The 24,979-nt window shown below is 31.1% G+C and overlaps 2 protein-coding genes across 3 annotated transcripts; both read right to left on the reverse strand.

Annotated features, from left to right (window-relative positions):
* On the reverse strand, positions 1 to 14,832 carry LOC105149850 (proton-coupled amino acid transporter-like protein pathetic). Of its 2 annotated transcripts, XM_087409393.1 has the most exons (9): positions 13,805 to 14,832; positions 9,103 to 9,964; positions 7,710 to 7,772; positions 5,764 to 5,853; positions 4,814 to 5,171; positions 3,117 to 3,398; positions 2,644 to 2,822; positions 2,393 to 2,562; positions 1 to 571 (listed from the first exon to the last, which is right to left on the reverse strand). In XM_087409393.1, the coding sequence occupies exons 3-9, from the start codon at positions 7,763 to 7,765 to the stop codon at positions 327 to 329; spliced, it is 1,380 nt and encodes a 459-aa protein (XP_087265519.1). In that variant the 5' UTR covers positions 7,766 to 7,772; positions 9,103 to 9,964; positions 13,805 to 14,832; the 3' UTR covers positions 1 to 326. The 2 variants fall into 2 exon arrangements, with proteins under 2 accessions (XP_087265519.1, XP_011060851.1); XM_011062549.2 differs by lacking the exon at positions 9,103 to 9,964.
* On the reverse strand, positions 13,952 to 23,941 carry LOC105149851 (proton-coupled amino acid transporter-like protein pathetic). The gene is made up of 8 exons (XM_011062551.2): positions 23,690 to 23,941; positions 23,508 to 23,615; positions 21,028 to 21,178; positions 20,533 to 20,739; positions 19,559 to 20,001; positions 17,638 to 17,816; positions 17,363 to 17,544; positions 13,952 to 16,713 (listed from the first exon to the last, which is right to left on the reverse strand). The coding sequence occupies exons 1-8, from the start codon at positions 23,728 to 23,730 to the stop codon at positions 16,645 to 16,647; spliced, it is 1,380 nt and encodes a 459-aa protein (XP_011060853.1). The 5' UTR covers positions 23,731 to 23,941; the 3' UTR covers positions 13,952 to 16,644.
* Positions 23,942 to 24,979: the final 1,038 nt, after the last annotated feature.

Raw genomic sequence — 24,979 nt, forward strand, 5'->3', positions numbered from 1 at the left:
TATCAGTCGTGAAATTTTTTTTCCATTCTCGCACTAGGACATTCAATTCATCTCTTCTTTAATATAAACAGCTGACAGTAAGTGCATAGTGCAGGAAAGAAGAGATGTAAATAAAACAGTAAAATATATTATTAACTATAATATTTCATTAAATCTATATAATATTGAGATCCACGAGTCAAATACAAACGCAAATAACGAGAATATACAAAGTACGTATTGTGCTAATTAGTTGTTCCATTAAAAACCTCGTTGCGTTTCTTGTCGACACTGGAGTTCCAATTGTATACGAAATTAAAATAAAACATTAAATAAAATACTAAAATTTATTTGCTTCGAAGGTTGATTATATCTTGCACTGAGATCCATGAACCAAATGCTAACGCTAATAACGAGAATGTAACTAGCACAGAGTTTTTCCATAACCGCCAGTTGAAAGTACCCAAATGGCTTTCCCAGCACGAAATCGTTTCGACGACAGCTGGGATACTGATGCCGAGGATAGAAAAGAATATTGCACCGACTAGAGAAATGAATGGATCCAAATCAGGCACCAACAGCGCGAAAACCACTGTAAAAAAAATCAATCACAATAATGTATCACAAACGTATTAATCATCCGTTTTCCGATTGAATTAAAGCTTACATTTATAATAAACGTAAGAAAATCTATAGTTTACGTCACGTACACTATAGATTTTCAGTACTAGCAATAAATTTTGGAAACACAGCCATAATTATATTAGGTGTTGGAATTAATTCGTAGCGTTTTACAAGTGATGGGAAGTACTTTCATTAATGTATTTTTTAATACTCATGTGAAATAAATAACATTCTTTCATTAAAAAACGCTACGAATTAATTCCAACACCTAATAAAAAAAAAACATGTTATTAATTAATATTCTGATTATATTTTACATAAATATCGAATAAATAAACGAGTAACATAATTTTCATAGTATTTAGATATTCATGACTCTATTTATGTGCTTACTACTTATATAATTATTCGATGCATCAGAATTCATTGAACATAAAGTAACATTACATCGATGTTATAATTTCCTACTGAACAACGTAACTGTTGTTATGTATAATACGTGTCACATTACATTTATTGTTGAGCAGCAAATTATAATATTGGTGTACTGTTACATTTAGAGGGTTAGTATTTAGTTAGTATTTAGAGGGAAACTTTTAATAAGCGAAAAAATCTATCGTAACAATGAGAGATTGAATCGAACACACACGGCCCAAAGTGGGCCAAATCTATTGCATCGAAGGAAAGAACTGATCCGAGCCGAATAAAGCAGACGATTCCCTTCTTTCTCGGTATACTTGGTGATAAAAAGACACGTCACGCGTAGTAAGTGGGTGACACCGATCATTCAATCGGCCTACCGATTGGGTCTGCGACTCGACCTCCTCTCTGTCGAGAATGCGTGATTCATCGCGGTTTCTCCATCTCGCAATCGCTAGAATGTCGTGGCAAAAACGCAACAGGAAAAGGTTACGGGAAAGCGGTATTAACTTTTGGCCTTTGAAAAACACGTTGTCTCTTTAAGTATATCTGATAACTATCTAACCATTTTGCTAGACTCGTTATTCCTAATCGCAATCCTAATAGATTAGTATCTCGTATCTCTGATCTCACGTAATATAAATTTCTCGATAAAGGTATCCATACTTGGAGCTTAGATTTAGGACCAGCTTAAGTACAATCTTAAGATATCATGAATCAATCAGAGATATTAACATCTTAAGATATTACTTAAGGCAGTCTTGAAATAAGGACAAACTATAAATAAAACCGCTCAAAAATATGAAAAATATTTGTCCACGATATTAGTTATATCACATTTCAATTTGAAATTCTATAACGTTCTTTATGTTTCTCACAAAGAGTTAAGATTCTAATAAAAAAGAAAAGAAAAGAGGGCAAAATTTATGGCATAAGAAAGAAAATTCTATAAAATAAATCTGGAATAAAAATGTATAATTAATAATTCTTTTCAAAAATCATATGTCCTTTCTCTAGAGATTCATTTATGGATTCGAAAAAAGGCACGAACCAAATGATATAGACAATTTGTAAATTTATGAATCATCTGCTTATACAATTGCTTTCTTGTGTCGAAACTATTTTCTGCTATCCTTTCCAATCAGGTAAGAAATCATTACGTCTAACGACCGGTTTTTCGTGTTTACTAACACTCGCTTCATATAGCCGAAATATTTTAAATTCATATTCTTAAAATTGTATTAGGATTTTTCGTTTGATTTACATTTTAATCATTTGTTTATAACTTAGATTGAATTTCTATTTATAATTAAGCTGTTCAGATTTAACTACAGTAACAGCTTCTCGTTCGAATAATTTAATATTTTACCTGTTAGCATAACAATGCATATTCTCATCACCGTTTCTCCCAAGGCCAGGAACTTATGGTTAAACAAGTGCTTTATGGAATTCCACATGATCTCGAGGGGCACGAAGAGCTGCAGACCGTAAGTAAAGAGAACAGCTAAAGCAATGAGGGCCTTCACCACTTGGGCCGGACTAAAACATTATTACTCATCAGTTTACAACGCATGTATCAAAATAACATTAAATATTTAGCAAAAAGAGATATCTGCTCACATTTCATTCGTTGGCAGACTCAACGTGATGCTGGGTTGTACATCTTCGCCGAAGGCGAGGAAACCGAACACTCCCATCATAGCGTATAGACTCACGACTATCGTCATCGTGATGTTAAGTACGCTAGGACATCCGAGGAAATGATGTGGATATTTCATGTTGTTCGCCACGGGCATCACCTGCGATTACAATGGTACCTGGAAGCGCTCGAGAATGCGAAAGACGCAAGAGAGACCGTGCGATTATTTTTTAAATCATTCGCTTACAAAAGTAACAGTTGCCTTCCTGCATCGAATTAGTTCTATTCTCAGCTGTTATCTTTTCGATCAAATAAAAAACCACCTACTCCTGCGACGACCAGTTACTCGCGTTTAATGTCCCCTTCTGGATTTCCGACCTTATAAAGAAAGGCTAAGGTACCACGATTTAATTCGCGCTTAATAACACTATGGTAACTGATAATGGGAACTTACAACGCCGATACCTTCGATGGCGAATATCACAGTCGCGAAGAAACGGGGCAGCTGATCCACCGAGGCGAACAGCTTGTTGTTGCTGAACGATTGCAGGTTGCTGCTGCTGAAGATGTAGTAGAGCGTGATCGAAAAGCCAGTTATCATGAAGATGTTCGCCAATGCTGAGAATGGCACCATATATTTTAAATCGCGCACCTGACCGAGCAGCACCAATGCCGGGATCAATGAGTAAATGAACAATTCAATATCTAAGTTCTTGTCGGTGTTAAAATTCACGATCTGAAAAGAAAACGAGACGCACAGCTGTGACATATGGAAGATAGGTTTGATCTTCGTGATTTTTGGAAAAGTGATGTCATTTTTTTTAATATTTTCTCGCGCAAGTGAAAATCTTCAACTTGTTAAAATTATATAGGTAATATACATTTACACCTAGATTTCCATTTAAATCTTTAAGATCTTTAAAAAATCTTTTAGAGACGGCGATGTATGTATAAGGAGAACGAACAACAAGAGAGCACTCGGTCACATTCAAGAGGATAAGAATCATTCCTTCCAAATGCATTGCCTTGACAAAATTTGATACCTTTCTATATCGTATTATTTAAATAATTAAACATTTAATATTTTTTAATTTTTGAAATTCCAAATTTGTGTAAGAATCAGAATTATCTCTATTTCTATTCTATCATTTAGATTCAATTAAATTCGATTGTATTTTAATATATATAACTTGAGTTATAATTTAAATAATTTAAAGAATAACAATTGTATAAATCACAGAGCGTCAATCAATTAATGTACATATAAAATAGATAATAATTTTAAAATGTATATGTGATACATAATCAATAATTACGTACAAATAGCGAAAAAACTTTATAGTACTATAAATGATAAGAATTATTATATACGAACAGAAACTGTAATTTAAGATATCCAACAAACTATACAATAATTATCAATTATTATTATTGCATTATCAATTTTTTGTTATTGCTTTACACTAATTGAATTAAGTTATCTGCTGATTAAAGAATGCAATAATCATCGTGTATAAAAAAATATTTATTCGATATCGTGAAATCACAACAATTACGAAGCATCAGACAGTTTATCAAATCTTGAATCGTGTACTTTGTATTTATATCACTTACAGAAATCGAATACTGACCAATTTATTACTGAAAAAGAATAAGTAAATAATTATTTATTTTTTAAAGTATTAAAAATACTGAATAGTGCTTTTAATACTTATTTTTAATATTTACTTGAAATAAATAAATGATTAATTACAGTATTAGATTTCTGTAAGGGATGCACTTATAAAGTTTCTTTGAGCTTTAATTTGAATGTCAATTCTCTCCCTTATAAAACGACGATCTAATCAACGTTAACATATCTCAAACAATTTCGCTAACGTATGCCTAATATTTAGATGGCAGAATAGGCAGATGATAAGAAAGGATCAACATGATAAGGATCAATATGATAAGTGATATAATCATTATGTAAAACAATTTTATACTCATTAGACTCACATTAAGTTATTTAAAATTATAAAAGTGTTAAACTTAGGAACTAGTCGTAACAGAATGAGGCAAAAATGTATTAAGTAAGTTCCGCTAGTCGTGCTAAGCATTCCTTAGCATGCATAAACGATTTTACAGTCATAAATTATGTAAGATGCATACCTGCTGAAGGGATCGAGAAACAAATACGACATAAACACATGAGCCACCCACATATGTCGCGCACAGCGCCGTATTCACGAATATCTTGCTAATGTTGGCCCAAGGCCTGAGCAGTTTCGGTCCACAAAGAAAGGCTGCGTACGCCGTTTCGGCGTACGTCATTTGCGGCGTCTTAGTACGTCGGCAGAGTATATGAGACGTACGCACCAGTATATGGACGCAATGGGCGCAAATAAAGCCAATTATAATCGTACCAATGCCGCCAAATAGTAACCCGCCGTTCTTTATCGCGTGTGGCATGGCCAGGATTCCCGTCCCTAGAGAAGATTTCAGAAGATGTGCCAAGGAGCCCAAATCTCTGAAACGCACGGCAGAACATGAAGCTATGATATCGATACTTCGTTTCTTTGCTGCAAAATGTATTAGGTGTTGGAATTAATTCGTAGCGTTTTACAAGTGATGGGAAGTACTTTCATTAATGTATTTTTTAATGCTCATGTGAAATAAATAACATTCTTTCATTAAAAAACGCTACGAATTAATTCCAACACCTAATATGTATCTATTATTATGGTTGTACATATATTATGCTTATGCGTATCGTCGCGTTGATAAAAAAAGTTGACAAAAAATTATTATAGCATTAAAAATGCAGAGTATTTAAATTTTAAAAACTTCCACAGTTTCTTTTAAATTGTATTATAGATATAGGAAAGAAAGTGAAGTTGTGCATATAATGCACTATTCTAATTAACATTATTCCAATTCAGAATTTACGAAATGATCTACTAAAATTGCTAATTATGAGATGTGTTACTTTACTATCACGCGGCGATACGTTAATGTATGTATTAAGGATGTTGTAATACCTAATATTTTTTTGACAGAATATGAAAAATACATGTCAACTTAAGGGCTGACAAAAATTCTAGAATTTTAACGAAACCTACGAGGTTGCATGTTGTTTATCACGATGCTCAAATGGATCGTACAGTTCATCCTTTTCTTTATACTCGCCGATATTCGGAGCAATTTTCGTGCTAAAAAGAAAAAAATAAACTATTATACAAAGCATTAAATTTTATTACAAGATAATAAAAGAATGCAATAGCATATGCATATGGAATTAAGGGGACATTAAAAATGATATATTCGTGAATGAAAGGGATGCTATTTTTTTCCTGATATTTTTTATATATTTATATTTTGTTTAATGATTAATATTATTTCAAATAATATATTTCAAATAATATTAATCATTAATATATTAAGAATTAATGTTTTTAATAATAGTTCTACAGCTGCATTATACTTCTCTCTATGTATAAATGTGTTAATGTTTAACAATGCACAGGGGTGTATCTAATATTACACCCCATGTATTTTCATGTAAAATGTAAAGAAAAAACTTTAGTTGTGTAAGTATTTGTGAAATTTTATATTGATTTTTAAGAAGATAGATATAAAAAAAGTTACAAAATTTAAGCGTAAGAAGTGACGAAATAAGATTCTAATATTATAATAACAATAAATAAGGAAAAGTACACTGGCAATGAGAGTCAAGCGCAATAATTGGAGCGCAACAAAATTATCAGTGATTTATTAATCGATAAATAACAAACATTCAGGCATCATTCCGAGCCAATGAATACATTACTTATACATATTATAAAATTTAGTTTAAATTAAGCCTTTGCACTTCTGTAAAGAGTTTGCAGAGAAAATTAAAAAGTAATATTTTTTGATAAAATATATATATTATTTATAATATTGAATAATGATATTGAAAATTTATATAAAAGCAATTCTTGTCTCATTGAAAATTAAGTGTTGTTTACTGTGAATTCTGTATGTATCACAATATATCAAATCTTAACTAAAATACACTCTACTAAATATTGTATTCTACTTGTATGTACATAATTTTGGATAAAACACTTTTAGAATTATAAGATTCTTAAGCAAAAATTTTTGTAGTACCATTTGTCACGTGACCTATCAAGTGATAACAACGTTAACAAGAACTAAATCAATTTCGATTAAGAGTTATAAGGAAAAACGTCAAGTTTATGCAATGTGCTTCCTATCTCCATATGAAACACGATACAATCACATTCCATGATGATTAATCTTGATCCAATGATTAGTTTTGCAGACACTGCGTATACAGAAGCCGCGTTATCTACATGCGATTGACACGTTTATTGTTGAATGACTGTGATCATTAAGAAAGCTTTTGTCAATCATGCACGTATTTAATTACATTGTTCAATAAAAAAAAATACCAAAACAAAATTTCCATAGTTTTTTGATTGATGAATACGAATCCGACTTCCAAAGTGTTCCATCACGTTATCATTTTGAGAAATTTATATTTAAAGTTGCAAAAAGTATTATTTTTGTATTTTGTCATATATTGTATGTACTATAACTATGATATGTGACGTGCTAGAGAAGTTTTATTGCAATCAAAATTAAACATATTGTTAGATCTCTTAAGATCCTTAAGACAGTTTTTTAGTATCGACTACATATAATAAGATATTCATATGTTAAATGTGCGAAAAAATAAAATCAATTATTGATGATTTACAAAATATATAAAAATAGCAAAATATATAAAATTACAAATTTCTCAAAATTGTGATGTGACGGAGTAATTTGGAAAATGTGTATTCATATTTGTAACATTTAAAAAAATAATTGTTCTGGTGTACGAAAAAAGTCATTTTTTTTTATCGAACAGTGTTATTTGTATTCTATAAGATTTGATGTAAATATCAGCAAGATCTTTTGCAATGCGATTAGTGAATTACATTTTAATCAATATTTTTATATATTTTGTCATTTGGTTTATGCAAACAATAGAGCATCGAGTAGTAATTGGCGGAAATACCTGCTACTGAATTCTGTCATGGGATTGTCCGACAGTTCTTTCTCTGCTCGACCCATGGCGATCCTATGAAAATAACAATATATCATATGAGATTTATTGAGAGAAAAAAAGGAGGTATACGAAGGGGGGAGGGAGAGAGAAAGAGAGAAAGAGAGAGAGAGAGAGAGAAAGAGAGAGAGGTACAAAAAATATTCTTAAATATATATTACAATTCACTTTTATAGATATTTTGTCAATAATAATTTTGTCCAAAATAAATGATTACATTATATATTAATTTGTTATAAAATCAAATAAATTAATTTATTAAGTTCCAATTTCGTTTCTATTAGCTGCGTCTTATAATTTTCATTAATAATACATTAATGATACGTTGAAAAATCAATAAATTTCTAATTAACAATAAGAAAAGTTACCGACGCATAGAGTGAGATAAGCGTTATCATATGCCAACGGTTTGGAAACGGAAGGCTTCCTCGTTACCGTATCATATTGTAAATATGAAACGATTAGCTAAACTGTTAAACAAACATTGATTGACCGCAATTTTTTATACTAAATAACAATCCATGTAGCTTTGAAAAGGAAAATATCCTGTGATAGCAATTTCTTTTATATATTTAATTAACGATATTATCGCAATGACATTATATCGGCCAAGTTCCTTGCACTCGATTTGTCCGCGCATCGTATCGCGAAAAAAAGTTTAAACCGATAAAGCTGTAATCTATATTATTAATATTCTTTGATAAAAGAAAATTAAAAATCAAGAAAATTAAAAACCAAGTCACGTTTCGGATTAATATCGACTGGGAGAATTAATTACTCTTTTTTGTTCCTAATAGTTGTATGAATTAGTACTAACAAATTCTTGAATTACAGAAATTTGCGTATTTCTTTAAAATTATTTTTTGATAAGAGATTGACGTGCCACAATGAAATTTCAGATATATATATATTATATAATTTTTAATTTGCTACTTAAAATTAAAATAATTAAGTAAGTGAGAAATTAATAAAAAGATCGAATATCAATTCTCTTTAATCATATGCAAGAATATGATAAGGCAATAATAAAAATCTGTGAAAAGTTGGTTCAAAGTTTAGTAAATCGTGGCATTTAGTTCAAGGCTCAATTATTGTCGATAATCAATTTTATCGGTTTTAATTTATCGAGACATGGAGTATTAATAAAAGAGAGTTAAGATTGAAAGAGAGAAAAATTTGAAAAACGCAGTGACAAAAAGAGATGTGAGTTTTTTTAAAGATTTATTAACAAAAGTGGCTAGTTGCATAAAAAAAAGTGATTTGCAATTACATAAAAAAGAAATACAGTTCTAACATGTATATACACAATACATATCTGACAAATGGATATCGTATAATGCTTTACCTTGATCAATTTTTTAAAAAATTCCTCCGAAGTTTATTCGCCAATAAAAATCAAGCGTGCTGTTTCAACGATGATGAAAATTCTTCATAGATTACGATGGACAACTCGAGATTCACGTGGGAAATTAATGGAAAGTAAAAAGAGTTGTGCAAGGAATCCTTTGCATTCAAGATTGCAATCAGTCGACAGCGATCAATTCTTAGAGTATATCCACACAACTTGCATAGCCGCATAAATTATCCAATCATATTTTACGTGCGTTTTATAAGAGAAATGCGATTGGATAATTTTCTTTATGCATACGTTTATGCATTTATGCAAGTTGTGTGAATATACTTTTAGGGCTATTACGTATAAAGTTACATAAGCCGTATAACCATAGCATAAGACCGTTGAATCAATAAACATTCAGCATAAAGACATGTTGATAAGATTCTCATTGATTTAGGGCCTTATGTTATGATTATGCAGCTTATGTAACTTTGCGTGTGATGGCCCTTAATCTACTTTCGCAATTTTAATTAAAAACGGCAAGAAAATGACTATATTACACGAACGAACGCATTCTCTGAATTACTGATTGTACGATGATATCATATCATTTAAGAAATCGAGCATCGTGTGATTCCATCTTAAAATAATCTCATTCAGCAGTAATTAACAGATCTGAATGTATAACTATATGAATCCTCAGGAGATCTTTGATTGTGAATATATGCAACGCATATATGAGGGATTTCAAAGTCGTGAAGAACTCGTGCAATTGAAACGTCTCATAAATATTTCACGAAGAGCAAAGAATAATGTCAAGAGGATACGCAAGGATAATCTGTGATTACAATTTGCGGAGGTGGAAATTAACCTTGAAAAAAAATATTAATTAACGCTATAATAAAAGGTTTAATATTATAATAATATAAAAATATTATTAGACTCAAATAATTAAAAAATAAGACTCAAATAATTAAAAAATTCTAATACAAGGCTACGAGTCGCAAACCGGATGATAGTTGTTAACAATTAAAATTCATCAAAATCTAATACATGTAATTTACAAACGTTTCGATCTTTATCGAGTCATCTTCAGTGTTATACAATATAAATACATAAGTAATTATTCTAAAATATCTTCAATCAACAATTTTTTACAAGTTAATCAATAAATTAATTTTAGCGAAACAAATCGCTACTCAGAAATAATCTTAATAATCTAATAGATAAGCTTTATCAAAGACTGACTCAATACTGGATACAGTATTCAGTTCTTATATTCTTCGCGATTTTGAAAATTTTATTAGAGATATTTACAATTTGTCATCTTTACTGCGAACTACAAGTATTTATTGTAAAATTGTATTCTATGTTGGAAAGAATTGAATATTTAAAGAATATAATTATCATTTTAAATACTCGCTTAATAGACAGTCGTCATAATGCAAATCATTTTTTTATTATAAAACGTACTATTTTTATTTTTTATAGCAAAAAATTGAAAAGTTTAAAAGTTATTTCTTACATCAATTTTATCACGATATTTTGTCACGTCATAATCACTTGAAAAAATTTGGTATTGCCCACAAAGAACTGGAGTCATGATGTAAGAATACAAGATGAAATATTCAGTGGATGTGAAGTAGAAGAGTGAATTTTGGGCAAAATTTGATTGATTGTTTCCCTGCTATCACTATTATGCGCAATGCTACCTTGTATTCTTATATCATGATGTTGACCATGATATAAGAGTATAAAATATTCCATTGCATATAATGGCGGCAAACTAAATCAGCACAACCAATCAAATGCTTGCCCCAAAGTTAATGGAATGCACTTGGTAACAATCACATTCCTTTTAACAATTTCGGACAACATTTTGAATGATCAAAGAACAACCGCCATGTTCCAGACGACTGCGAATCCTTGTGAATGGAATACCTTATATTTATATCACCGGCGCTACCGAGAAAATTGCTTTGTTATTTTCATTTCCTAGCTGATTAATAAATAATAAATATTAGTGTATAATTTTGAATCCATTTAATCTCATCAAATACAAATAAAATATTGAACTGTCAGCAGAGGCATGAATGTTTATAGTAAAAGGTAATAACACTGGCAATGACTCGAAGTGACAAGTGTGTGATTAATTCAGAGTTAGTGTAATAGGCTACCGTTCTAAGATCGTAGATTCAAATCTCATTTTTTTCAAAAATTAATTGTAGTTAGCAAAATAGAAAATAGGTGTGCTGCAATTGTGAACACAAATTAAACTGGAAAGATAAAAAGTAATAACAAAGAATTTTTTTGTTAAAATATAATTATAATCTTTTGATTACATAACAAATTTTTTTATGTAAGAAAATTTTTTGTTACATAAAAATATTTCTTTCAAAGATTTGCGTTTCAAAACTATATATATAAACTATTTATTTAATTCTAATAGAAAAGAATAACTTGTTTCAAAAAATTTCATAGAGAAGTGCTCGTCGAACTTTAAGTCAATGTTTTAACTCAATCTTTCATCAATCACACAACTTAGATTATTATCACTCAAATCTTTCAGTTTAAAATTAAATTCATTCTTCTTTATCCCTACTGTAATATAAACGCGCGCGCGTTTACGTAAATATTTATAAAAAATTAATTGCACATAACTACTGCATGTCGTTCTGTTTCTTAGTAAATAGTTCAGTATTATTATTCATAAATGCTTGTCATAATGTGTACATATAATAGATTTATGTGTGTGTGACATTACTGTGATGTCGAATTTTAGTAAGAGACTCTAATAAATTTAAAATCGATTTTTATCAAAACTCTATAATCAGAAATATTTAATTATTTCAGAAAAATTATTAAACTGTACGGTGTGGAAATATTTAACAATTGGACAAAAATTTGATGTGTTTTATGTATTGTAAAAAATATATGTATATATATATATATACAATAAATTATAAAATCATTATAAAATTATAAATTGATATTCATAGGTAAACATAAGATTTTTATTGTAAAATTATAAAATCAATTTTATAATAAAAATTTTTTATAAATTTTAAATTGCATTTATAAAATAGGTATACACTACGTTTGCAACAATTTTTCTTTATAGAAAAAATAACAAATATAATGCAAAATTTATTAATTAAATCAATGTTCACAAAATTCCAGCAAAAATGTAACAAAACTTTGCTGCTCATAAAGTGAGAAGTAAACAACAAATAAATGGCAAAAACCGAGTAAGAATATAAGCACAGCACAATATAATGGCAAATTAGTAGCAAATATCGAGCAAAATTTGCTGTTAGATAGCTCGATCATTTGACGTGCTTTTTTAAATATCCTTAAACAGAACTCTCTTTTATGAATTTTTATACATAATTAATTCTAAAAATATCATTATGCTTTATGCAGATTACGAATGGTTTAAAAATTCATTCGAGAAAATATATGGAATAAACCTCAGGGTCGAATCTCTCTCTCTCTGCGATCTTTCCAAGTAACACACAGCGCTTATAAAGCGTTAACAAAGCGCTAAAAAAGCGCATATGATCACTTCTTTAACGCTTTGTAAGCGCTGCACTATGCTACTTGGATCGTCAAATATAAAAGTTATAACCGCTTTCACGCGGAGCAATATTTTATTTTACACGCGCACACACACACACACACACACACACACACACACACACACACACACACACAATTCCAATTATAATATAATTTTATATGTTTCCAGGTATATCTCCATTAAATTTAAATTGTTACATTATGAAAATGTTATATTATGTTATTAATTACATACTGCAATTGTTACATTAAAGAATATGTTAATTTATTAAATTTATTATAATAACATTGTTATAAAATTTGAATGTATAAAAAAATATTATTTGTCTTTTTCTTATTTTCTAAAACTTGTGAAATAATAGGCAGAAGATATGAATAACCGTTTAAAAGCATTTAAAGCTATTTAATTCAAGGTTTTTAAAGTAATTTATGTAATTGTGTATTACATTGAGAAAAGTTAAAAGATGTTAAATATACGTGAACTATGTCAACAAAATTTTGTAATTTTTTGTTCGACAAATATTTGCTTAACAGCTCATGAATGCATGTATTTAGATGAATCAATTAATATTTTTAAAAATTTATTTCTGCACACATAAATGAGTCAATAAATAACGTTAATTTACACCACTTTAATTTTTAAAATTTAGGTTACTCATTGACTCATCTAAATATTTGCACAATTATTTTACTACTATTCTTTATATTATTTAACAGCACATAAAATTCATTTTATATATATATATATATATATATATATATAATTATATTTAATTTATTATTATTTAATAATATACAATTACTCGTTACATATAACTATAATCAAATAATGTTAATATTCTACGTCACATTTCGTGACCATGATGGAAAAATTGTAATCATAGTGATAGTTTTTGATAGTTTTCAAAAAATTACTTTCATTTCATGACCTTATAAAATCAAAGTTATCATATTCTAGAGTGCAGAAGTATTTTGTTTTCTCTGTTTGTAGATACACTCTTTGCGTAAATGAGTCAGTTAACACTTTCGTCAACAACCTTCGGGTGACAATTTAAATAACAAAGTTTTATATTTTCATAAATTTTCTCGTACTTACGGTATACGTAACTTGTACTGTTAAAGTCATACTTACTCTTGCGTATTGAGACGTGGACGAACGAAAATTTATTGCTTGATTTAAGAAGAACGTTTATTTCTTTCTCTGACGACGTTGAAGTATACCAGATTCACATTATCACTCGGCTCAGATGAAATATCAATCCTCTTGTTTAACTCAATGTTTTATTTTAGTATTTTGGTTTCAATTCTCGTCTATCTAAAGATCTTTATTTTCTCTCCGTCTCTTTCTGTTTTCCTGCTTTTCATGGAGCACGAAGCGCTCACGTGAGTTCCGATCGAGCGGGAACTCGTAAGTTCTACAGAAGAAGTCGTATTGCCTTTTCTTTCTTAAAGATTATATTTATAATATAACGCGATAACTGACTTATCAGCGGATTATTAAAGTTGTTCAGGTATGATTTACAAGATTATCAGAAAAATCCAAATGAATCGCGCAATCCTGCAGTCAACAAATCAAATAAATTCTGCCATCTGCAAATATACAAAGAGATAATGACGACGATTAAACAGTGATCTGCACTGTGCGTTATCTGTATCCTTATGCTTTACGGATTTCTCGCCAATCTTGGAAATGTGAAAATAATTCGGAAATCGCACGCTTGCACTGCAAGTTGATGATAAATAGATTTCACTAATTGATGTCGATGTGGGAATTCGTGCGTAGCTTCACTATGAAAAATTTCGCGATTTCGAGAATAAATTATTTTTAATAACTCATCTGTGTTGTCCTCGAATTCCACTGGAAATTATTGCCGGCATTTCCGCAATCGTGTAATCAGGGTTTAGTCTCACAGAGATTGACAGATTTATGAGGGTAATCATCCGAGAGATTGACAACTTTTTTTCCGTTTGAGATCGTTGAGTGGTCGATGAACGTAAAACAATGGATAAGTAATCCTCGTCGATTTTGCAAAATGCTGAGTTTTTTTTTTATTTTTCACTGAGAAGTGGGAGGGTGATAAGAATAACGAACCGAAATTAACGTGAAATGGTGACAGACCGCACACGACTGGGCAAGTTTCTTAGCGTTAGCCAGGTATATATATATGTACAGACAGTCAATACATGAGTGACTACCGCGACACGAGCTTCATCGCTCATGCGAGTACATTAGAAAGGGAGGGAGTAGATAGTGACAGCAGGTAATGTACTCGATTCGACATTACTTTGAAGTGTGCACGAGAGTGTGGCGGGAATTAAAGCCAATGGTTTTGCTTGCCAATATTATAGATAAAAAATTGCTCCATATACCGAATGATGGGGGTTTGACAACGCTTGAAGAGCTAATTGTGAGAGGAAAATATTTTTCCATATGTAGATATCTATAATTAATTATTGCAACAATGCTGAAATATTAAAAAATTTAGGTATAAAAACTTTTGACATTCTAACAATGAGCCTAAGCTTACTTATCTATCGCACTTAATTATTTGGATAATTTAACAAAAATATTTGCAGATCTGTATGCAACTAAATTTTATTAGATATGTCAGCAAAATCAAGTACAATTATAGTACAAAGAAGAGAGTGAGGGCGAATAACAGTTTAACTTCTTTATTTTTTTTTATTAATAGAATCATTTATCAAGTGTATGATCCCGACGTCAATCGAAAAAAATCACCTAATTAGGAGTAACAAAGTCGAGAATATTGTGAAGTTGAAAATAAAATCGAACATAGAGTTTGACACGTACAAAATATATATAATAATTATAAAGGTATTTGAAAATATTTATGTGATTTACAAAATAACATTTAAATTCTTTCTGAGATACCTCAATGTTTGCGAGTTTTTGAATAAATAATCAGAATTGACGACAACATTCAAAATTATTGATCGAAGCGCTATTTATCGAGCATATAAACATCGAATTGCTTTCCGCTTTCACGTCTTTCCCTCTACCTAATCCTTGCGATATCGCTTCCGCTTCTCTATCCCATTGCGTTTATCCTCGCTGAAGTGCTGGTGACCGCGTAATTAATTGATTAACGACACGTATATATAAAGTCGAAGGTTCAATAAAAATGGACGCGACGAGCCGCTCGAATCAGATATCGTCGACACCTCCGATTCCTGAAGAATACTACATCAAGTAACCGTTGCCTGTGTTTTGTACCCATAGGGACGTCGGTTATTCGACTGTGCGATCAGCTCGATTCGCGCCTCCACATCACATGCGTTCCCTTTCACCTTATCTTCGTCTCTCTTTGTTCGCAGATCGCGCGCACTCACCGTCTCTCTCTTCGTTCTCTTGCAAAAAGGTCCCTGGCAGGTCTCCCTTCTCTGGACCGCTTCTGCGCCGCCGGTGTAGTTTCTCATTGTAGGTTGTCGCTCTTGTTCCACATCGCGAACAGCGCAACTCTGCAGTGCCGCGCGTTACGTAAACGTCGGCCAAGGGAAATTGAAGGTGCCCCGGAATGTCGCAAGTGCTACATTCCACTCTTTACGGAAATGAAGGGTCCTCGATACCGGTCAGATATCAATCACGTTGATCAGACATTTAGAAGCGAAAAAAACAAGACGAGAACGATCATCGAGATATGTCATCCTTATGATGCCATGCCGGTACGGCAAACTGAAATGATCTCATAATGAGCGGAACATGAGATATTTCTTTGTGCATAAGTCACAATGCGGGAAAATAAATACAGTTGAAGAACATTGTTATAAAGATTTCTCGTGTATTCTATTTGTTCTCGTCCTCTTTCGCTTCGTTGCTCTGGAGAATCTGTCCTTCGTTGCTTACTGATTATCTACATCCTCAAGTGACATCAGACTGCTTTACGTTTTAAGTTATCATAGGAAGCATAATTTTGCGCTAAGAGTCTCTCAAGCAGTTTGACAGACTGTTAATCAACATTCTTCCTCCTTTTCGCTATATTCTCTAACAATTGACCAGGTGCTCTCTATTGTCCCAAAAATCTGTAAAATAATACAAACGCGTATTGCTTTATTTAAAGATTACGACGTATTAAAATTAAATTGCTGTCCCAGATAAACAATAATAATGTTTATATACTTATACTCTTATACTCGATAATCTACATTAATTAAACTATCTTGAAAACTGATTAAATCTTGAAATTAAAATTAGATTCGGAAAAATAAAAAAAATTATGTAAGTATTTGATTTAAACAAATTTTTTAAGTTTAAAACTTGTAAAAATTAATTTTCAACTAGAAAAAATTTGAAGATTAATTTTTTTTCAAGTTTTTAAACTCCAAACTTGCAATAAATTTTCATGTATACAGAATTTATACAGTATAATGTATACGGTATTTTCACCTATATGGAAACGATGATTGTGATAAAGCGTCTAAAGATTTAGCTAGATATAAATCTAAAAATGATTTTGTTTTTATTATCATTAAAATAATTATGTAAGATGCTCAAGCTGGTTGTTAAATTATTGAATTTTTTTCAGCATTATTTATCATGTTGAGAGTCTAATACGAATATAATTATTTTAATAGTTCCAACAAAATTATTTTTTGATTTGTATCTAGCTAGATTTTTAGATACTTCTGCAAAATTGTATTTTTTTTGCGCATTTCTAAGAAAACAATGCACCAAGATCATTAGCCACACGACGAAAATAGTAATGTTCTTTGCGAGCAACGTTCTCGTGGCTCCCATCCACTTAGTCGATGTCTCGATTAGTATGGGTATCAGCAGCATGATCGTTGACATGCCCAAGGCGGAGAACAGGCCCAACAAAGGTACCATTTGGGGCACGGCGATGGCCACCAACGCTATGGGCAAAAAGAAGGACAAGGACGAATTATTTCCTGCTAATTACAATCGACATTCGTAACATTAAATGCTTATAATCGTGATACGCTTACTGGTGATGACTACACCGCCTAATCGAAGCAAGCAATTATAAATTCGAATTTGCAGCGAACTCTTGGTGGCGATTTTCACGTAGATTATAGGCCACAGCACTTTGATCGGTACGTAGTATGTCAAACCGAAAGAAAACAGGACTGACAAGGTAATAGCTATCTTGACTACTTGGGCCAGGCTGCAAAGAGTAACGTACGATAAAATGAATAAAACCATGAATTGCAATTTTGAAATCGATACAAATCTATTATAAAATTTATTGAGCACTGAAAAAAATGTTTGGTTGAAAATGGAAAAACCAGAAAATTCTGATTATATCAATCAGAATTTTTTGCTTTGTCCATGATACTGTTGTAGTATTTTGAAATTCAAATAATAACGATTCCTGGTAGATAATTAATAATCGTTTTTTTTTATCATCATTATAAACGTATAACATTATACTTTTACAATCTTCTGAGCATTAATTTAGATCTCTTTCCTTTATATAATAATCGCGTGTAAGAGAGAGAGAATGTCATTATTGTATAATTGTATCACAAAATTTATTTTCACACTGAAAAACATGTTTGATTGAAAATGAACAAATCAGAAAATGATATAATCAGAATTTTCTGGTTTGTTCATTTTCAATCAAACATTTTTTTCAGTGTGAAAATAAATTTTGTGATACAATAATGACATTCTCTCTCTCTCTCTCTCTCTCTTACACGCGATTATTATATAAAGGAAAGAGATCTAAATTAATGCTCAGAAGATTGTAGAAGTATAATGTTTATAATGATGATAAAAAAACGGTTATTAATTATCTACCAGGAAACGTTGTATTATTATTATTATTATTATTATTATTATTGTATATTATTATTTGAATTTTAAAATACTACAGTAATATCATAAGAACCTATATACGTACATTACAATTTTATTAATTTACATATAATCATCGAACTGTAAAGAAAAAAAATTTCATAACAAATTATAAGATAAGCTACGTCACCGGACACGTGTTAATAGTGATATAGAACGTTGTTCGTTACGTATAGATAAGCGATTTAATAATTCACGCGAAAAACTGTGTGTACTGTGATATTTCAACTGAAATTGACTTCAAACTAATTTTAAATCCGAGTCAGACATGAGTCCTTCATGTTTACGTGATCAAATTGACCCTCACAATTGTACATTGCGTATTTCTTTTCTACGGTCTGCCAGCTCGTTTTGCTTTTGTTAAGTTTAAGTTATTCGAAGGTCTCGTTGCCTTGTAATTCTTACGAGAAATACAGTATATACAAAGTAAATCATAAATATTGAACACGTAAAGAATCATACAATCACGTAAATGTTAAGCACATCCTGTTCTGTGATCACCGACTACGCGATGTCAATTATACAGTCATTTAAAACAGACAGCCGACATATTTACCATTTGTCGCACGTTAATGCACAGTTTAATTGCCTTTGATAACGATTTGTTTGCAATTCCTGGCAAATAACAAATTTTTATTTGCACAAAAAGCTGATGTAATTTCTTCAAATATTTCATTTGTGAATGGCCTATAAAGCTAGCAGTTTTTCTTCTAAATATAATTAATTATAATTGGTGGAAAGAGAAAAGGAAATGAGCTTTTGATAACGATTTCTTTGCAATTTCTGGCAAATAATAAATTTCATTTGCACAAAAAATTGACATTCTTCAAATATTTTGTTTGCAAATGATCTGTAAAGCTAGCAGTTTTTCCACTAAATATAATTAACTGTAATTAATCGAAAGAGAAAGGGAAAGAGAAGGAGAAACATGTCAAAATATACACACACATATATATATATATATATGTATATATTCAACATTAAAGTATTAATTAAATCTGGACTAGTGGTAGTACGAGTGTTTTGCAAGACAGAAAATAATCCACTTACGTCTCCTCCATTGGTAAGTTCTTGATAACGGTGTCGCAAGCATCTGGGTACTTGTTGTAGCCCAGGAAGCCGAAAACTAGGTATATAATAATGTTCAGGAAGGTGCTGGTGATAATTATACGCGGCATATGACTGGGATGCCTCATCGTGTTCTCCAGCGGTAGGTACAGGGTCATATTGTGCAAAGCAAACAGGAAAATTGCGCAATACATGGGCACAGGTAGAGCTTCCGTTAGAACGTCGAGTCTACTGGGATCGGGAATATCGTCCAGGAAGTAGTAAAACGCGGTGCAAACTCCAAGGAACAGGAAGAAAGTGCCGATAATGGAGAACGGCGCTAGATATTTCAGGTTCGGCACGAAGCCCAAGGCGCAGGCAAAGGGAAAGAAGATGACGATATAGACACGCGAGTTCAGCTGAAGGTTCGCGAAAAATTCTATCACCTGAAAATACCGTCAGCATGAAATTACCTAACTCTAATTTGTTGTTTCTAAATCAAAGATATCGAAGATTATATCAAACCGAGTGAGAGCTTTATCGTAAAAAAAATGAAAGTAATCGCAGTTTTTTACAGATATCGATTTCTCGCAATTTTACCTTATCTTCCTGTTTGTTTTGATATCTGCTATTTTTGCAGCAATAAAAAAAAATATGAGACTGACGTAAATAAAATGGAATGTGAGTCAAGTTTTAATAAAATCCTTCAAACAATCTTCGCGATCGATGTTTTCCTTAATTAAAACATGAAGCTATAATTTCCGGATACAAGCCTTTCCATAAGAAGGACTTTCCATAAGAAAAAAAATCAATTGCGGTCTTTTCGTCAAAGAATTGATCGTTAAAATTGAGGTCGGGTTGTTCCGGGTTGTATCCTACGTAAAAGGATTTTTGTACGTAAGACTCGCCAAACGGACGTCACGATGCCGCTTTATCGTTTTGACTTCCGGCATGAGTCTCGCGACGTTGTGTCATACCTGTTGGAACGATGTGGCCACATATAAGATGTATATCACTGCGGTCTGAAAGTGCACGAAGAAAATGAGCACGTTGGTAACTACACCGAATAGCCTGGAGTACTTTCGAATCCTCTCCGGACCTGATTGGAAGGAGAACTGCGCCGTTTCGGCTAAATCCAGCATGGGCACGCGATTACGTCTGCATAATATCTGGGAGCACTGCACCTGCACACCAAAAAGGAGAGAGAGAAAGAGAGAAAAAGAAATTTGCCTGCATTCAGATGCGTTTCGCGCGACGGAATCTTTTCTTTTTCTCTATGTTTAATAGCTTATCTCATCAGCGACGCCGATTCGCAAACAATCGGGTTATCGCGATACTATATAAGGGCAAGAATTGTAAACAAGAGGATATGCCTCTCTCTCTTTAGCGTTTCTCGCTAATTGTTTTTGAAACACTATAACACGATAACATTCGAGATGAAAAAAATCATCGCTTTCCACGTTCTCACATACGAGAATGACGGCCACGTGCATGCACAGCATGCCCATGACGATGCCGCAGACGATAGACATCGCGTAGCCGGTCCTTCTGAAGGCATGCGGTAAGAAGAGTATACCGGTACCAATCGCGCACTTCAGCAGATGCATGTATACGGCAAAATCTCTGCAAAGATTTTATCACAAATAATGTAAGTGTGTCGTGTCAATATATTTGTTTATCAATATCTTGGTACATAACTGAAATTGTAATAAATAAGATAAATTAATAAGATTTAGAATTCTCGATCACTAGATTAAGAATCTCGTTAATCTTTATTAACATAATATTATGTAATTTATTGTATATGATAAATATTTGATGTAATATTATAATTGATGACAATGATATAAAGCCCCAGATACAACGCGAAGGAATAGCGATAATGATAGAAATAACACAATTTATCAGAAACTGTATATTCCAGTGTATCTGATTTCTTAATATGTGTTTTAATCACAGAACTTCGCTATAAGTTCTATGGTTTTAATGTATTATGCCCAATTTCTTTACCTCTAGATCCAAGAGATAATGAAGATATCTCCTGAATAAGGTTATCCGCAACTTATCTGGAAGTGAAGAAATTGAGCATTAGTTATCTTAAAATTTTGATTTATAACTCTTTTTTGATAAACCTAATGAAAAGTTTTAGCAATAAGAGGGAGAACAATATGGCAATGAACGTTTTGAAAATTTTTTAATAATAATTATTTATATACTATATATATTACTTCCATAATTTTTTCTAATGTTGTCACGAATGCAACTTAGACTTTTAACATTTTTATAAATTTTCAAAATATAAACATCAATTCTTGTCTTGAAATAATTGATTGAATAATCAGTATGCTCATGAACAGGAAATATATATAGACCGTCATGTGATCTTAAGTCATTGTTTGAATGATATAAGAAGATTTAAGAGCGTATGTATCTGAGAACAGCTTAATTGTTATAATATAGAATTAGCTGATACCTCTTATCAGCTTACACATTTATCAAAAAATTACACAGACCTACAAAATTGAGGGTGTTAAAAGATATTTAAGAAATACAATAGGAAATTTTTCATGTAATCTTGTACGTTGAATTTGAATTTAATACTGTGGAATTGGCCTAGCACAAGTTTTTAAAATATTTAAGATTAAAGTATCCAGAAATTGCTACTTTGAATTTCAAAAAAGATACAAATTATTAAAAAAATTATACTTTTACCTATTTTTACCCAAATTTATATTTTAATCCTAGTAAAAATTTTCATGTCACAAATTGGTCTGGTCAGATTAGGCGTGGTACGATTGCAATAGTTCATTGAACTTTTATGCGACATAAACCTTGGATACATTCATAACAACAAGCACTCACTAAGCGCTCAATGAGCTCTTTTATCTGATTCCATTAATTAAATCCTAAAACATAGATCAGCGTACAAAATTACGTAGGAAATCACTCCTATTTCTCAAACATCTAAACTTTGCAGGCCTATGTTATATTATAAATTATGTTTTATTATAATTTATTATAATTTTGAGATAAATCCACTTTATATATTGCGCACAATTCATGCAGAAGAAATATAATTAATCACAATTTTAACGCTTTAAATTGTAATATTGTAAGATCTTTTTTAACAGATTTATCACGAATTATTAGTTTAGTTTAACGTACAAAATCATATCCTAATCGACGTTCATTAAAAGTAACATCAACGTTATAATTTTGCACTCAATAATAAATATATCCACAAAAAGAACGAATTTTGCTAAAGTATCTAAAAATTAAACTAAATATATAAATAAAAAAATAATTTTGCTGAACTATTAAAATAATTATGTAGGACCCAAAGTCGCGATCCATTAGTAGGCTGCAAGTAAATTTTTGCTGGGTCGCGAAAAATTTTAGAATTTATTTCCTTGCGACTGAAAATGACTATCAAATCAATGTCAATATTAAGACTATTATTAATATACATAAGAAACAAGTGTACTTTTCATACATCTCATACATCTAAAAAATATATCAACAAAAGTGTATTTAATAAAATAATAAAAAAGAGCACTAAAATTAAGTATAAATAAATTAATTCTCCTCTCCCCGTTTTTCTATCCACTATAGCTAGATAGATTTGCTATTTTAAAAAGTGGATTGTGATTCACAAAACTTGATGTAGGATGTTCAAACTGATAGAATATGAAATTATTTATAATATTACTCATCACACTTGAAATTTCTATGTAATTATTTTGATAGTCCAGCAAAATTATTTTCAGATTTGTATATAATTAAATTTTATTGTTCTTTTCGTGTGATACTAATAACAGTTATACTAATAATGGTTATATTGTTGAATGTAAAATTATAAATGATGGTATGTTACTTTTAGTTGATGTCGATTGAGATATGTCTTGAGAAAGTTCTTAATTGATGGCAATCAGGAGAAAGATACAAAACGTACGAGGTCAGAGGTGCAGATGGACGAGCGGCAAAGGGATCATACTCGTCCTCCTGGATCTGCCGTTCAGCTTGAACATCCTCTGCGTTTCGCCTCATCGGGATGTAGGATCTATCGACATTGTCGATCGAGAACGTAGATACGATAAATCGGAATATCTTAATGCTTAAGAGAAAATGTCTTACTTATCGATACCGCGCGTTGTCTCCGCAAGATTTGCCGCCATTCCTGGATTTCTTTGATAATTCTACAGTCATTCGGATCTCCCGTGAGTCTTCTGCTCGTGGATTCCGTACAACGTTTCCGTCAGACTATGACAACCGATAAACCACCTATTAACCCGCTTGCGTGGCGTTCAATGACGATAATGCCTTTCCGTAAACTCGTTTAACAGAAATGACATTTACGGTAGGAGAACATTCGAGCGCAACTTGATCGTCATAGAAAATGCGACGGTTTCAAAACGCAGCGATTTCAAAACGTGATTAAACCACACACGGGCAATTACGTCGTAACTTTCATTGACATTTACATCCGTAGTACGAAGTCGTCTCGAATTATCGATTTAAATCGCCTGTATCCTGCGAAACTAGAAAGGAAGAAACCGAGATTTTTGAGCCTGCATTTAAAATAAAATGTTAAAGTGCTTTCTTAAATTTAAAGAGACAGGAAAGTTAGATTACTCGAAATCTTTGATAATTTTTTATGACAAATTAAATAGATAAAGTTTTGAATGATATTTATACAATTAACACACAAAAAAAGCAAAAATTATTATTTTATTGACAAATAGTTATATAAATAAACAGAATTTATACAAATAAAAAAACTATTTATATAAATTTTTTTTTCGAGATTATCGTTTTGCAATGATATCTCAGCTTTCATGTAGTTCATGATGAATTTTAACTATGATGAAACTTCTGCAAAATAGAGCAAATAAAAATTATTGCAGATTTTATTAACAAAAGAATTCAATATTTTTATCTTTTTACACTAAAAGTTCAATTCTCAAAATAAAATGGTTGTCCATGATTCATTTTATAGCGGCGAACCTTTTGAAGATTTCTAACTAAAATTTGTCATCATCGGATCGCTAAGATATTATTGCAAAACGATGACCTCGAAAAAGAAACGGAATATATATATATATATATATATATATATATATATATATATATACAGTATGTCCGGAAAACAGGGTTCAACATTTATAGATATGATACTACATACAAAATTGTTTTTATCTCAGAAACGAAAAATTTTCGATCTATATCTATTAAAGGATTTGTTATTCACTACAGTGTATACTATCTACCTTATAAATGTTGAGTCTTTTTCTCGAATATCCTACATATATTTACATATGTGTATGCGTGCGCGCGCATGTGTGTCGTATATTTATACAGTATTTTTATCAATAACAAATATATTTTTTTACTCTATATATTGTATAAATATCATTCCAAATTTCA

The sequence above is a fragment of the Acromyrmex echinatior genome, chromosome 9, assembly GCF_024713525.1.
Source record: "Acromyrmex echinatior isolate Ae372 chromosome 9, ASM2471352v2, whole genome shotgun sequence".
Taxonomy (NCBI): Eukaryota; Metazoa; Arthropoda; class Insecta; order Hymenoptera; family Formicidae; genus Acromyrmex; species Acromyrmex echinatior.